General features: G+C 36.2%; 1 protein-coding gene across 4 annotated transcripts in view; it reads right to left on the reverse strand.

Moving 5' to 3' along the window:
- Positions 1 to 13,050, reverse strand: part of CCDC180 (coiled-coil domain containing 180) — a 30,063-nt gene that overhangs the window by 834 nt on the left and 16,179 nt on the right. For 3 of the 4 annotated variants that reach the window (XM_079313759.1, XM_079313761.1, XM_079313758.1), the window contains 16 exons: positions 12,898 to 13,044; positions 12,485 to 12,629; positions 12,174 to 12,290; positions 11,656 to 11,778; positions 10,614 to 10,727; positions 9,708 to 9,946; positions 9,059 to 9,111; positions 8,178 to 8,274; positions 7,118 to 7,189; positions 6,026 to 6,092; positions 5,686 to 5,830; positions 5,165 to 5,325; positions 4,209 to 4,346; positions 2,338 to 2,449; positions 1,997 to 2,096; positions 1,334 to 1,472 (listed from right to left, as the gene is read on the reverse strand). In XM_079313759.1, the coding sequence (XP_079169885.1) occupies positions 1,334 to 1,472; positions 1,997 to 2,096; positions 2,338 to 2,449; positions 4,209 to 4,346; positions 5,165 to 5,325; positions 5,686 to 5,830; positions 6,026 to 6,092; positions 7,118 to 7,189; positions 8,178 to 8,274; positions 9,059 to 9,111; positions 9,708 to 9,946; positions 10,614 to 10,727; positions 11,656 to 11,778; positions 12,174 to 12,290; positions 12,485 to 12,629; positions 12,898 to 13,044 (1,969 nt within the window). The remainder of the gene's footprint in view (positions 1 to 1,333; positions 1,473 to 1,996; positions 2,097 to 2,337; positions 2,450 to 4,208; positions 4,347 to 5,164; positions 5,326 to 5,685; positions 5,831 to 6,025; positions 6,093 to 7,117; positions 7,190 to 8,177; positions 8,275 to 9,058; positions 9,112 to 9,707; positions 9,947 to 10,613; positions 10,728 to 11,655; positions 11,779 to 12,173; positions 12,291 to 12,484; positions 12,630 to 12,897; positions 13,045 to 13,050) is intronic. The other variant, XM_079313760.1, reaches the window with a different exon arrangement.

Raw genomic sequence — 13,050 nt, forward strand, 5'->3', positions numbered from 1 at the left:
TCAGCAGACTGCATAGAGGCCACTTACTTTTTGCCTTTGATAATAGAACTATATGAATAACTAACTCTTAGCTGTGTTCCTTCTGCATTCCTTTTAAAGACTTCTGAAATTAAATTATTAGCAATATTTAAATTTTGCAAAAATACAAAATCTTTATCTTACTTTCATTAGTTTCTAAGAGTAGGGAGTTGCCTTCTTTCAAGACCCAAGTATGTATCTCCAACACAGGATGCACTTTGGTTCTTGCTGGAGGTTCTTAACTCAGAAGTATAAACTAAGCTATTACAATACTTCTAAAAACTTATTTCCTCTAGACAGAAACTTGTAGACTACCATGGAAGTCTCAAGACACTTTAATATTCCCCAAGAGTCCATGCTCCAAAACATAAAGTCCTGTATTTTTAATGCAACACACATGCAGGAAAATACTGTGGCGTGTGTGCGTTCTATATCCAATCCTTTTATCTAACCATTTGTATTAAACCATTTGTATCCAAACAACCACATTCCCTTCAAATCTGTGCTGTAATCAGGTTCTTGGGCACTAGAACTAGATATATAAAACACACATGCAAATTGATAGTTTTGATGTCATTTGCCATGATTTTACAGCATATTTTACATCCCCCTATTAAAAACAGGTATTTTTTAAAAGTTAATTTAGTTCTGTGGGAGTACAGTTACTTCCAGGTCAGATGAATAAACACATCTCCAAGTGATTTAACATAAAAATATTCTCCTAACTGGTAAGCACTGCTGCTTTGAAAACAATTGTCTGTGCCAGTCAGAGGCTCAGAGTTGTCTGCATTCTTTTAAAAGACTCAGTGAAGAAAGAGTGATCATTTTTATGGTGGTCACAGTCATCTGTGATAGCTGCAGATACAAGATAGGTATGAAGTATTTTGGAGCTCTTCATTTTTCATGGAAAAATCAGCTTTTGTGACCTAAGGCTGGAGCTGTAGGCATCAGAAAGGTAAGTGAAATCAAACAGGACTGGAATGGCACTGGGGCACAGCTGCTTCTAGAACTGTGATGCTGCCAAAAAGCAGTGTCCTGTTTCTGACACCATCCATACTTCTATGCTGAAACAATTCCCCTTTGTCATGTCTCTGAATAAGAACACTCCCTAAGAAACCAACCCTGTCTGCTTCTGACAGCATCACAAAGAAATGGACACAAGAAAGGATTTCTAACACAGATAATAGGGCCTTAAGATCTGCAGGCACTGTGTATGTTAAAAACTTACACACACAACTAAGATTCTATAATTGTCTTCTTAAAAAACCAAACCCACAACAGCAGCAGCCTCAAGAGTCCTTCCCCACAGACCTACCTTATATGCAGCTTGTCTTGCATCCACCACTGCCAGATGGCCCAGGGTAGTCTTAGCTGTTGAAACTGATGCAGTTCCTCTGCAAAGAATATAGTCTGGACAGTCAGGAAGAGTAGTCTCAGGTATTCCTGGCCAAGACCTATAAAAAACCAAACCAACCAAAAAACATATGAGAAAAAAAGTTAGAAAAGAGAACAGATCATACTATTTCATGTTACTTGTAATAAGGTGACAAAGATCAATGTTGGTTTTTTTTTTTCCATAAAAGGTTTATGGTAAAAACATCTTTGCTTAGTACAACCACCTTTTCTTTTAAATTGGGATCTCTCCACAGTATATAATTAATTTCTTCTAAATAACAATACACAGACTATTCATAGATCTGAATGTAATGAATCGATAACTAGTGACAGGCAAGCAGCATAGCAGTAGGAGTGGCATGGTATTGTTATACAATACTATGTGTAATTCACTTTTGTTCGGATCCATTGCAATTCTTTCTTTAAAATCATTGCCCACTCAAACTATCCCATTAGTAGTTCAACGACATTACTAATGATGACTAGTTTCAACAAGTCCAGCAAAAGACTATGAGGATAGCACCTGTTATCATTTCAGAAGGAGGAATCAGACAGAACAGTGTTCAGTATCTCCAAATACTACCTCCTTCCTCGTTTGACTAACTGTTGAACTTTGGAGGTTCCTAGAGGAAGTCCAGCTTGTTTATGATGCTTTAAAGTCAACTCTGTAGGTATTTCAGTTCCTGGGAGGTAATAGAAGATATGCTCAGCAGAAACAAAACAATGTCAGGAATACAATTGTTTTGATGTAATCGTGCAGCTCAATGCTCTTCACACTCAAGAAATAGCTTTGCGTGCATTATGATGCAAATTTTTGAATTTAAAATACTATAGCATAACAAACCCTCCTCTTCCTAGGGACAGACTACTGCTATCTTTGACAAGGGAGAGGAGGCCTGAACAAGCAATCTCTTCTTTTCTTACCTGCTACTTCTACATCATCAGCAGTGATGGTTTCGTCTAGTTCCAAGAGGAGCTTTTCAGTGAGGGCAGCCAGTGCAGAAAAAAACCTCTGAGCACACTCAGCTGCACAATCCTGTTGCAACATTGGAGACAAGTGAGAGGAATTACATTGATACTTTGATCTCTTCTCCTTTTAACTTGTCTTCGAAAGACTACAAAAATATCAAACCCTGGCATTCTGCAGTAGCTGCAGATAAAAGACAAAAAGGCTCACATTTCATATAAAAGGGTCTCAAAGTGTCCCTGCAGTATTCTTAACATTGCCTGATTATCTAATGTAGGAGTGTGCAAAACAGGGGTCTCTCTGACTTCCTCAGAGAGAGATGAGAATGCAGGAATTGAATTAAAACCTTTAGATAAATTGAAGTATATTTAGCCACTCAAACATGAAATTGAACTGGAAGCTTAAGTTTTAAGTAAGTAAGTTTAAGTAAGTAAGAATATGTTTTAAGTGCCTTAAAGAGCAAAGCCTTAGAATCTGGTGTAAAAAGCAAGCTTCAAAGACAGGCTTCAGTGAGAACATAGTTCTAGACATTAGTGTAAAAAACAAACTTCAGTGGGAGTTCAAAAACATGGTTCTATAAATAATAAAACCATAGTAAGAATATTGCTTACATTCCTCAGATAGAACAAGACAGAATTGTTTGTGTGGATAGGCTATATGCACAAGTTATGTGTCAACTTTAGTACTATAGAACTAGAATTCTAATAGGTTTAGAAGAAATACTTCAGAAGCATGTTTTTTAGCTCATTGGGTAATTTGTAAATACGTGACCATGCATTGGGGACGGGCATCATCAATGTGTGGAAGAAGACAGGATCTGCTGCTGCAACTTCGAACCTTCTTGGGACCTCGCACCAGAGAGCTGCTTCTACTTCTATTCAGGACTCTGCCGAAAGCTTTTAGCACAGACTTAAACACTTGGGACTCTCTGTCTCTGAAACTGATGTGCCTCTACAAATAACTTTACAGCAACCAACAATTGCTCTTGCCTTTTTTGAAGATCTAAGCCCATGACAATCCCGACAATCTAAAGTTCAAAAAATTGTTTTGTATATAGGTACCTAGTAGTTACACATTTGGGTTAAATGTGATAAAACCAGTTTCTAGCCAAACAGAAGATAATTTTGGAATTCAGGTATTTTGGGTGGAAGTGCTTAGCCCAGGTGTTATTCTCAAACAGAGTATTTGTGTTTCTGTGTCTCTATGCAGAGCTAGGAGTAGGAGCAGAATTAAATTTGTGATTAAAAATACTAGCACTCTGCAAACAGTCTAGAATTTGGAGTAAGAGGCCTGAGAGAAGTAAACAATGGGCTTTAATATTGGGGAACCAAAAGTCTTCAATTAATCCAGCAGGCAAAGGGGGGAAAGTATTTTCATTCCTGAATCTCTCCTGCAAATTCAGCTTATTTCAGTTCTTAATCTTATGTAGAAAAGTGTGAATTATTTGCACAAATGAAATGCACAGAAAAGAAACTCTTCCAGGCATCTGCTGTCTGGAAGTAAGAGAACTAACCAGAGGATGTCACCACCACAGCCAATACTCTTACCCACCATTAAACTAGCCAGTAAGTTCTATGAATGATACAAAATATCACTAAGTTCTACAATATTTCTAAGCCCCTGTATGTGTGCAGATATATTTATGCCTATATTCATTTAATGCTGACAATTCATCACTTAAAAGTTTAGCAATATATGAACAGGATTGCCTAAAACTGAAAAAAAATATTCAAGTTTCCTTTGGATGGGGAAAAAAATATATCCAAAATACGCCTTCCTTTCCAAATGCAACATTTAAGTTCACATTAAGCAAGGACTGTAAAATTACCTGTAGCATCTTTGTGTTGAGGTGAACACCATCAGTTTGATCTTTTTGCCTTTTTATTTCTTCTTGGCACAAAGACTCCAGCTGAAGAAAGTCATTTGGGTGTCCTAGGTAGCAATGTAATTTTCTTCGATGCATAGTCTTTAAGCAAATATATAAGAAAGAAATGCCTTTAGTAAAGAATGTACTGTGAGCCATATAAAGGAAGAAGTAAACCACAAACATTTTCTATAAAGGTGTTCAGAAAGAAAAGGAAAATGGAGCCACTTCTTGGCTTTCTGGATATAAGCTTTACAGTGCAATATTCACCAAATTACCTCTCTGCTGGCTTCTGGTCTCACTTTGGGATTTATTTTCAACAAAAAAAATCATCTCTTCTACCACGTGGTAAGTAAGATGTTTTTTTGAATCTCTACATTTGTAATTTTACCTAATTTTTAATACTCAGACATAATTGCAAGACACTGAAGCATTTTCTGCGTGATCTCTGTTATGCTTCTGTTCCCAGTTCTGATATTACTTGAGAGAATATGTCTCTTTTATGAATGATGGCAATGAACAGTATTTCATTATCCCTATATCACAGTTCCTATAAAGGAGTGGACCCATACAGTAGGAACTGTCTGGCACTACCACAAGGTCACAGCCCTCACAGAGCTGACAATCCAAGTGTAAGATGACAGGCAGAGCTGAGAAGATTAGGAAGAGGCAGCCCAGTGCTGGAAACTGGGAGAGAAGAGACAGAGTTCCACTAAGTACAAAGCTTCCAGGAGAACAGATTCTGCAAACACAAAGTACATCTGTTATTTGCAGATAACTGCAAACACAGAAACTACATCTGTGGTCAGCTCAGCAAAAAGTGATGAAGCAGTGAGAATGAGAAAAATAAAATTTTATCAATTTGATGCACTTAGCATTGGTTACACTAAAAAGCATCCCAATATGTCCAAGATACATACCTTCATATCCTCCCACTCTTTCAGCTGTCTGTTGAAGAGATGTTGAATATGACCAGTAAAAGAGATGAGTTTCTGCTCATGTTCTTTTAAAAGACTTTCCACGACCAGTTGGGAAACAGAAGACAGTTCATCTTCAAACAACTTCAGCTGATCCCAAAATTCTTTTTGGAAAAGACAGAGTGTGTATATGAAACAAACAGCATGGAATTTTCTCTCACAGAGATTGTGTCCCAGACATTCCTTTTTCTAGGTGCAAAGTTTGGAGAAACATACACTTGCTCAAAGTAGTGACTTTTTACAGGTCTTTTAACTTAGTCAAGTGCCCTTCTGCTACATTTTTTGTAGCTGATAATACATGATAAAGAATATTGGCTCAATTTCCAGTAAAGTCAACTGGAGATTTTCTACTGAGTGTGATGGATTATGACAACAACATAATTCTTGGTCACTGCAATTTTTCAGCTTACATACAGAAAAATTACATACACAAGAAAATGCAAGTCTTAACTGAATGAATTTACCTCTAAGACAGAAATTGTAGTAATCATCTGTCTGCCTTTGGTATGACAGTAGTTTCAGTCTGAGCATTTCTGCCCAATGTTCAAATGTGTCTGGAAGATCTTCAAGCATTCCCATCTGAGAATTCTTCTTTTCTCCATAGAACTCCTGCAGAAGGAAAAGATAAACCAGAAAAAATGATGATAACACATTTAAACATGTCATGTCTAGGTACATAACAGTAGGAGAAGAAATTAAAATTTTTGGACTGTCTGCCAAACATTGAAAGAATCAAGTTATTTCTCTGACACAAGAGTACACCTATGAAAGCAGAATTGACTAAAGAACATGACATTTCCTTACCTCACCAAGGCAGAGCAAGGTGTTGCTACCCTTCCAGAGAATATTCATAATAATCCCCTTAAAAGTACTGAAAAGCAAAAAAAAAATTAAAAATATAAAAATATGGTCATAACATTAAATAATCACACTGGAAATATTTACTATTTTTAAGGTATTTTGTTCAGTTTGATTTTAGAGCATACACGTTTTTTAGAGCATACACAAACCAATATTCAGCATGCTTAAGAACCTTCTTCCACATCAGCACAGATTCTCTTCAGATGCAGCCAGCATAAGGAGCTATTGTAATTGATCACTGGGGTGTCACTGACACAAAAAAGCAATCTTAGCCAAATTCCGGTGCCAAAAGAGCTTACAATGTGTTCTATATAAAGCAAAAATATTTGAAGGTGGGTCTAGGTGTTTACTGGAATTATTTTGAAACACAATATGGAACAAAATTCCCCAACACTTAAACATCTTAAATATTAATTTGAATAGTTTTGTATGGCATGCACAGTATATCTCAGTTCTACAGAGTGCAGCTGCACATATCAAGAAACAATACGATAATTTTCTTTTAAAAGGGGAATGAAACTTTTTGGTCCTTGTTTATTCCAATTAATGAAATATTGAGCACAAGAATGAAGACATAAATGTACTTGTTTTCTTAGGTGTGAAAATAATTGAGAGAGAGGCTATTTCACATTCCCCACCCACTTCTTATAAATGTATAAAATAGGCTCCAATAAGACCCCCCCCCCCCCCCCCCACTTCAGACATTAGACAGAATGAACCAGATGACTTATATCCTCACAATTATTATGCTGCAAAAAGGACCTGTTCTGGAAGTATTTTGAACTATAAATATCAAGGCTAAATACCTCAAAATTCAATGGTGAGCTCCATAGGTCACAATGATAGGTAGGTAGGTAGGTAGGTAGGTAGGTAGGTAGGTAGGTAGGTAGGTAGGTAGGTAGGTAGGTAGATACATACATATATACATGCATACATAACACACATACAAACATAACATACATACATACCTACATACATATATACAATAGAGGGTTTTTATAGATTAACTTCTTGTTCTGGAAATACAGGACTCACTCAGACTTTGCAGGCTTCTTTCCAAATATCTCAGATCCCTCATCCCTGGTAAGAGATTTTCTGCCTTTTTCACTGGAAGGAAAAACATTAATTTGAAACTATCCACAAGTGTTTTCCTTCTCTGGCTGATGATTTGAGCTAGTCAGTCATACAACAGACATGAAACTGAAGAAAAACTAGAAAAACCGTAACTCTAGAAATACTATGTGTCCCAGTTCTGGCCAGGACAGGGTTAATTTCTGCAGTAGCCAGGAGGCGGTATGGTCAGGACTTGGAGGTTATTCTCTACCACCTCTCATCATTGTTGGGGGTGGGTTGAAGGGTCTCTGCTGTTGGGGAATGTGGTAGCAGTCAGACACTGTCAGGGGTTTCCTCCTGGTAAGCATTCACATGCGAATACCTAGCCTCTCTGGTACACTTTACTATTAACATTGCTACTGTTACTGCTTGTTTTTTAATCTCATTGCTGTTTATAGTAAATTGTTCTTATCTCAACTTTATCTTCACCTTTTGTGCCTCCAGTTTTCCTCCAGCTGCTGCAGGGAAAAAGGAGTGAGCAACTGATGCATGCTTTGGAGTGTTTCACTAGGAGCACAAAAACGGAGAATACCATTCCCACACCATGACAATATAAAGATAGTATTGTGATAGAAAAAGATTCTCAGAATTCTCTTCTAAATTTTCATTTGCTCAAAAATTTTTTGTTTTCGCTATTAGAGTACCTCATTTCATCAATGTGTGGACTGAGACAAACTATTTAGACATACCTAAAAATTCAGCCACATTGATTTAAGGATTAGTCAATATTTCATCAGCTTCAAAATAGAAAACAGCAGCAGATGAAGGAAAAAAAAAAAATTTCCAGTCAAAATCTGGGCGAAAAAACCCACAAACCTGATCATGTGGACATAAACAGGTAAGAGATTCCAAGTGATAAGCAGCAGATGGAAAGAATGCTAATACAAATAAGCAGTAAGAATCTTTCAATGTATAGACAAAGTTTAGGTAAATTCTTGCATTGGAATATTTAAAGTGTAATTCCTCTTTTTAGGAGTCGCACCTTTTTTTTTGCTTTGTTTCATCCGGAGATGACCTCTTGCTAGTAGACTTCTGAGAATGTGCATCAGATAACTTCTTCTTTACTTGGGGAGGAATTGCTTATATTTAACAGGAAAAGAAGAAGAATATTGCATAAATGCCAACTGAAGTACTTTTTTTGGGTATATATATTTTGTATTTTTATTTCTATAACATTTTGCAATATGTAGGGGACAACTACAGGAACAATAATTTCTGTCAGACAGGCTTGAAGTAACCTAGGATTGGCAACAGCAATAAAGGTTATGTGCTGGTGCATGAGTCACAGGAATGTCACAGAAAATACATGGTAGATGGAGGAGATTTAAAGCAAGTTGGAGACAGGTCAATAAGGAACATGAATGGACTACATTCATAGAATACTATAAATGGTCATAGGGACTTACAAATGTGGAAGCTTTGGAAATGGCTGGAGGAATCAAAGTCTGCAGAAGAGAGATGAGGAAATGGGAACACTAGGTAGGGAGCATCTCTGTGCTCACCTTTGAGTAGATGATAATATACTGTGAGAAGAATCCCCGGTTCCCTATATATTTCATTATTTCTGCTCCACTTCTTTTCTTGACCCTGTTTCTCTTTTGCTATCACAGGTACTCTTTATAACATCATTATCTCATTTTGCAGCTTTCATTGCTTTAGGAGCCCAAAATCATCTTAATCTAACTAAAGATTCCAGGGAAAGAGTTGAGAGCTATCCGCACAACTACCTTAGAGTCCCTATCATAGAAGCCACTGCCTGGACCATGCTAGACTGTGCAGTCTATGTAGTCTGTGTAGTCTACATGAAATGCCAGGAACTACAATTCAGATGAATAGAAAATATTAAAAGAAATACAGGCCCACCTGGATCATTTGTCCCCCGATTTAGACCTCGGGATTTTTTTGATAGGTTAAATCTGAAAACAAATAAAAGAGCTAAGCGCTATTGAATATCCTGTAATTTTCTGTTCTATACTATATTATATAGCAAACTAAGCAAGTTCTCTATACCTGTCACATGCTGAGTTAAATTTCTGAGATGATATTTAACAGACAGGGTTACTTTTACAACTGATAGTGTATATACAAGTAATTTCATGGGATTGATTGTTTAACTGGAATTTTGGAATTTCTACAAGCAAAACTGCATGAAAATACTACTTGCAAATAAAACATCCACCATACTCTTCATTTCACGCTTCCTATATTCAGCCAACTATGTAGCAGGTAATCACCTTTTAACTAAAATAAAGCTCTAGAAGACAAAAATTAAATATCTAAAATTTATCATTGTATACTAAATGACACTTATTACTCACAAAGGGATATTTTTGTCTATGAGAAATCTTGGTTTTAAAAGTAAAGCAGTCTCAGCTAGACTAATTTTTAAAGTTAGACTGATCAGAAAATATGTAGCAGTATTACCTATAAACAGTCTATTCACTAGTTCTGGGCAAGTAAAATATAAATGAAGACAAGGACTGAAAATATCTTTAGGCAAACAAATACTTACCCAGCTAATTTTTTGATAGCACTTATTGCCAAATCATCAAATATTGATGTATCCATTCCACTTGGATTTAACAAAGGGAATTTTTCAGGATCCAGTCCCATCACCATCCTTTTGCTGTCATCTCTGAGACTCTCTTTAGGAACAGCAAGAGTAATGAAATCTTGTAACCTCCCATTTGTGTCAAGAGTGGTGAAGTCCTCTTGCAATGTCCCATCTGTGTCAGGAGTGCTGAAGTCCTCCTGAAATGGGAAGACAAATGAAGCCCTGTAGACCATAGCAGACAGTTCATGAAAACATTCCGTGTAATGACTGACTACTAAAACAGATTTTTTAAACAGGCAATATCTTGCTTCACAGGCTGAAATAAACTTTTTGTCATTCTAACAGCAATGTTGCTACAATTGTATAGCTCTAAAACACTTCAAAGCGGTTAAGAGTAGGTTCTCATAATCATCATAAACAGTATTTAAGGATATAGTCTTAAAACAATGATCCACTGAGATTACAAAATAAAGACAGACTTCCCAGAAAAGAGAGGAAAGAAAACACAACCCGTTTGACAAAAACAAAATCCCTTCAGGACACATTTGGATTTTTTTTTAATAAAGAAACCCATGAAATGTGTACCTCTGAATAGTGCTACACATTGAAAATCAACTCTTGTGAAGAACTGATCTAGTCATCGCAATGCCATGTATCTCTTCAGCATTTTGTAAATTGGGTGATTTACTCAGCCTCTTAAAAAGGCTGTCCTAATGCTACACTGTCTTTGACATCTTGTCATAATGCAGGTTCTTTTTTCATTTGAAAATTCAAAGCACAAATTCTGAAAAGCCATTAAAACATGTATGCATGAAAATTCTCCCAATATTAAATAAAATACAGACAATGTGAATGCTATCTTACAGTGGCATGTGGGATCTTTGTTTTTTTTAAGCAGCAGTCAAGATACTCGCTCCTCTTTATCAGCTCTTTCAACACCTCTCTGGCAAAATCATACAACTCTTCAGAAGTTAAAGCCTGAAAATACACATGATATTTACTAAACTAGCTGTTCTAACCTTTTCAAACATGCTGACTCTTGTGAACAACATTATTTGCCTCTGTTCTGTCACCAGTTTATGTACACATACATGAAAGCAATGAGATTATATAAGAGCCTGAGGTTTTGGTTTGGCAAACAGGAAAACAGCTACTGACTGTCCAAAAAGGACTGTTGTGGTTTTAAACACAGCTGGAAATTAAGCACCGCACAGCTAAACCTTCCTTCTCTCCCTCCTTGCCCTGGTGGAATGGGGAAGAGAATCAAAGGAAATCTAGTATGTTGAGATAAGAACAGTTTAATAATTGAAAGTAAAGTGAAATACAGTGATAATGGTAAATTATAATGATAATGATAATGATAATGATAATGATAATGATAATGATGACAATGATGACGATGATAATAATAATAATAATAATAATAATAATAATAATAATAACACCATTGCTCCCTACCTCTGACCAATGCCAGACCCCCGCTTCCTGAATCCAGACTAGCCCTTCTGGATAACTCCCCCAGTTTATAGACTGGATATTACATTCCATGGGCAGGAATATCCCTTTGGCCAGTTTGGATCACCTGTCTCAGCTATGCTCCCTCCCAGTTTCCTTTGTGAACCTCCTCAATGACAGAGAAGGAGACAAAGGAAAAAAGGTCCTTGACTTAGAATAAACACAACAAAAACTGAGTTATCAACACCATTCTCACTCTGAATCCAAAATACAACAGTCTAACAGCTACTGAAAAGAAAATAACTCTATCCCAGATTAATCCAAGACAACTACCTTTAAGAGCAAAAATTCTGTGTTTCTGCCCAGCCCCAAATATGAAGAAACATAATTTTTTCCTCAAAAATATTAGTTTATGCAAAATTATTAATAATTAATAAGTCAAATTAAATACCATTTCATGCTGATTAGAAGTTACTTCTTTATCTGCAGTAGAATGAACATAAGCATCTCTCTTCTGCTGGAGCTTTTCCATGCAAGACTTTAACGTGACTGACTGCAAATTGGAATTCATTACCTAAAGCAGAAGCAAACACTGGAGAAGTCAAGTCCCCATTCACAGGAGTTTCAGAGGTTCCACTTTCAAACCACTAGAACCACTGATAGAAACTGGTTTAAAATCCCCAATACTGAGAGGGAAAGATGAAAAAAGTAATTCACAAAAGCAACGCTTCACCACACAAAAATGCTGGTGAATTTAGATGTACATACTCAATGTGCTGCAACATCATAGTGTTCCAGCTGAAGCAGTATTAAAAATAAACTTTTAAACAGACAGAAAACACATTTTAAATTAACACAAAAAAATAATGTAATATTTGTCCACTATGAATTCAGCCAAAATTTCCTCAAAGGTATAAAAGAAAATTATTATAATGAATTTAAGCAAAATTCTGATGTTTCTGTTTGTACCTCTGATTTGATTTGCTGTCGTAGCTTTCTCAAAGATTGGTGGAATTTCTCCATAAAGGCTTGACTCAGACAGAGAGAAGCGAACTTTTTTTCAGACTGCTTGAAAAGTTCAGTAGCCTTTAAGAATGTCAGAAACAAAAGACAGGACAATTTTTCACCTTTTAAAACTTAAATGATAGAACTTGCCACTTCTACCAATTTAATTGCCAAACAGAACAGCCTTACAGTTGTAATCTGATAGCAGGCCAACTGCAAATTGCATCAAATATGTCAACAGAAAACATAATTCGAAATAATGTAATTCTGCCTACCTGCTCCAAGCAGCTCGATTTTATTCTCTCCATGTCTGTCTTGATTGAACTTTCAAAGGAGTCAATTTGCTTACTTTCTTTCTGAAGACACTTGTTGAAAAACTTTACTTCCTCAGAAGAAAAGTCACCGACCTCTGAAAATAATCTGAAAGCAAACATAAAAATAATTGGCTGTGAGTCATCTTTTTCTCCAAGACTAAAATAGTATAAAACAGCCCTGAAACATATATATCAACACAAATGTGATGAAAACAGCATAATAATTGTGGTTTAACAAGATACATTTTTTTTAAATAAGAAACTAGATGAATAACAAAATAAACTTTACTTTTACTGTTCTCCCTATGAGACACACACTGATTCCCAGAACTAGGTCACTATTTATAAACAACATTTCCATGAAATCTACATACCTACAGCTTTTGAGAAAATCCACATTTGAATCCCTTAACTTTCCTAAAGTTTCCTCCAAGTGCTGCTGGTAACTTTTCACAGTAACCCTGATAGATTCCAGATGGTTGTGGAGCTCTGATTCGAGATCGTTTCTGGAAGAAGCTGACCTAACA

This window comes from Erithacus rubecula (genome assembly GCF_903797595.1).
Source record: "Erithacus rubecula genome assembly, chromosome: 10".
In the NCBI taxonomy this organism is placed as follows: Eukaryota; Metazoa; Chordata; class Aves; order Passeriformes; family Muscicapidae; genus Erithacus; species Erithacus rubecula.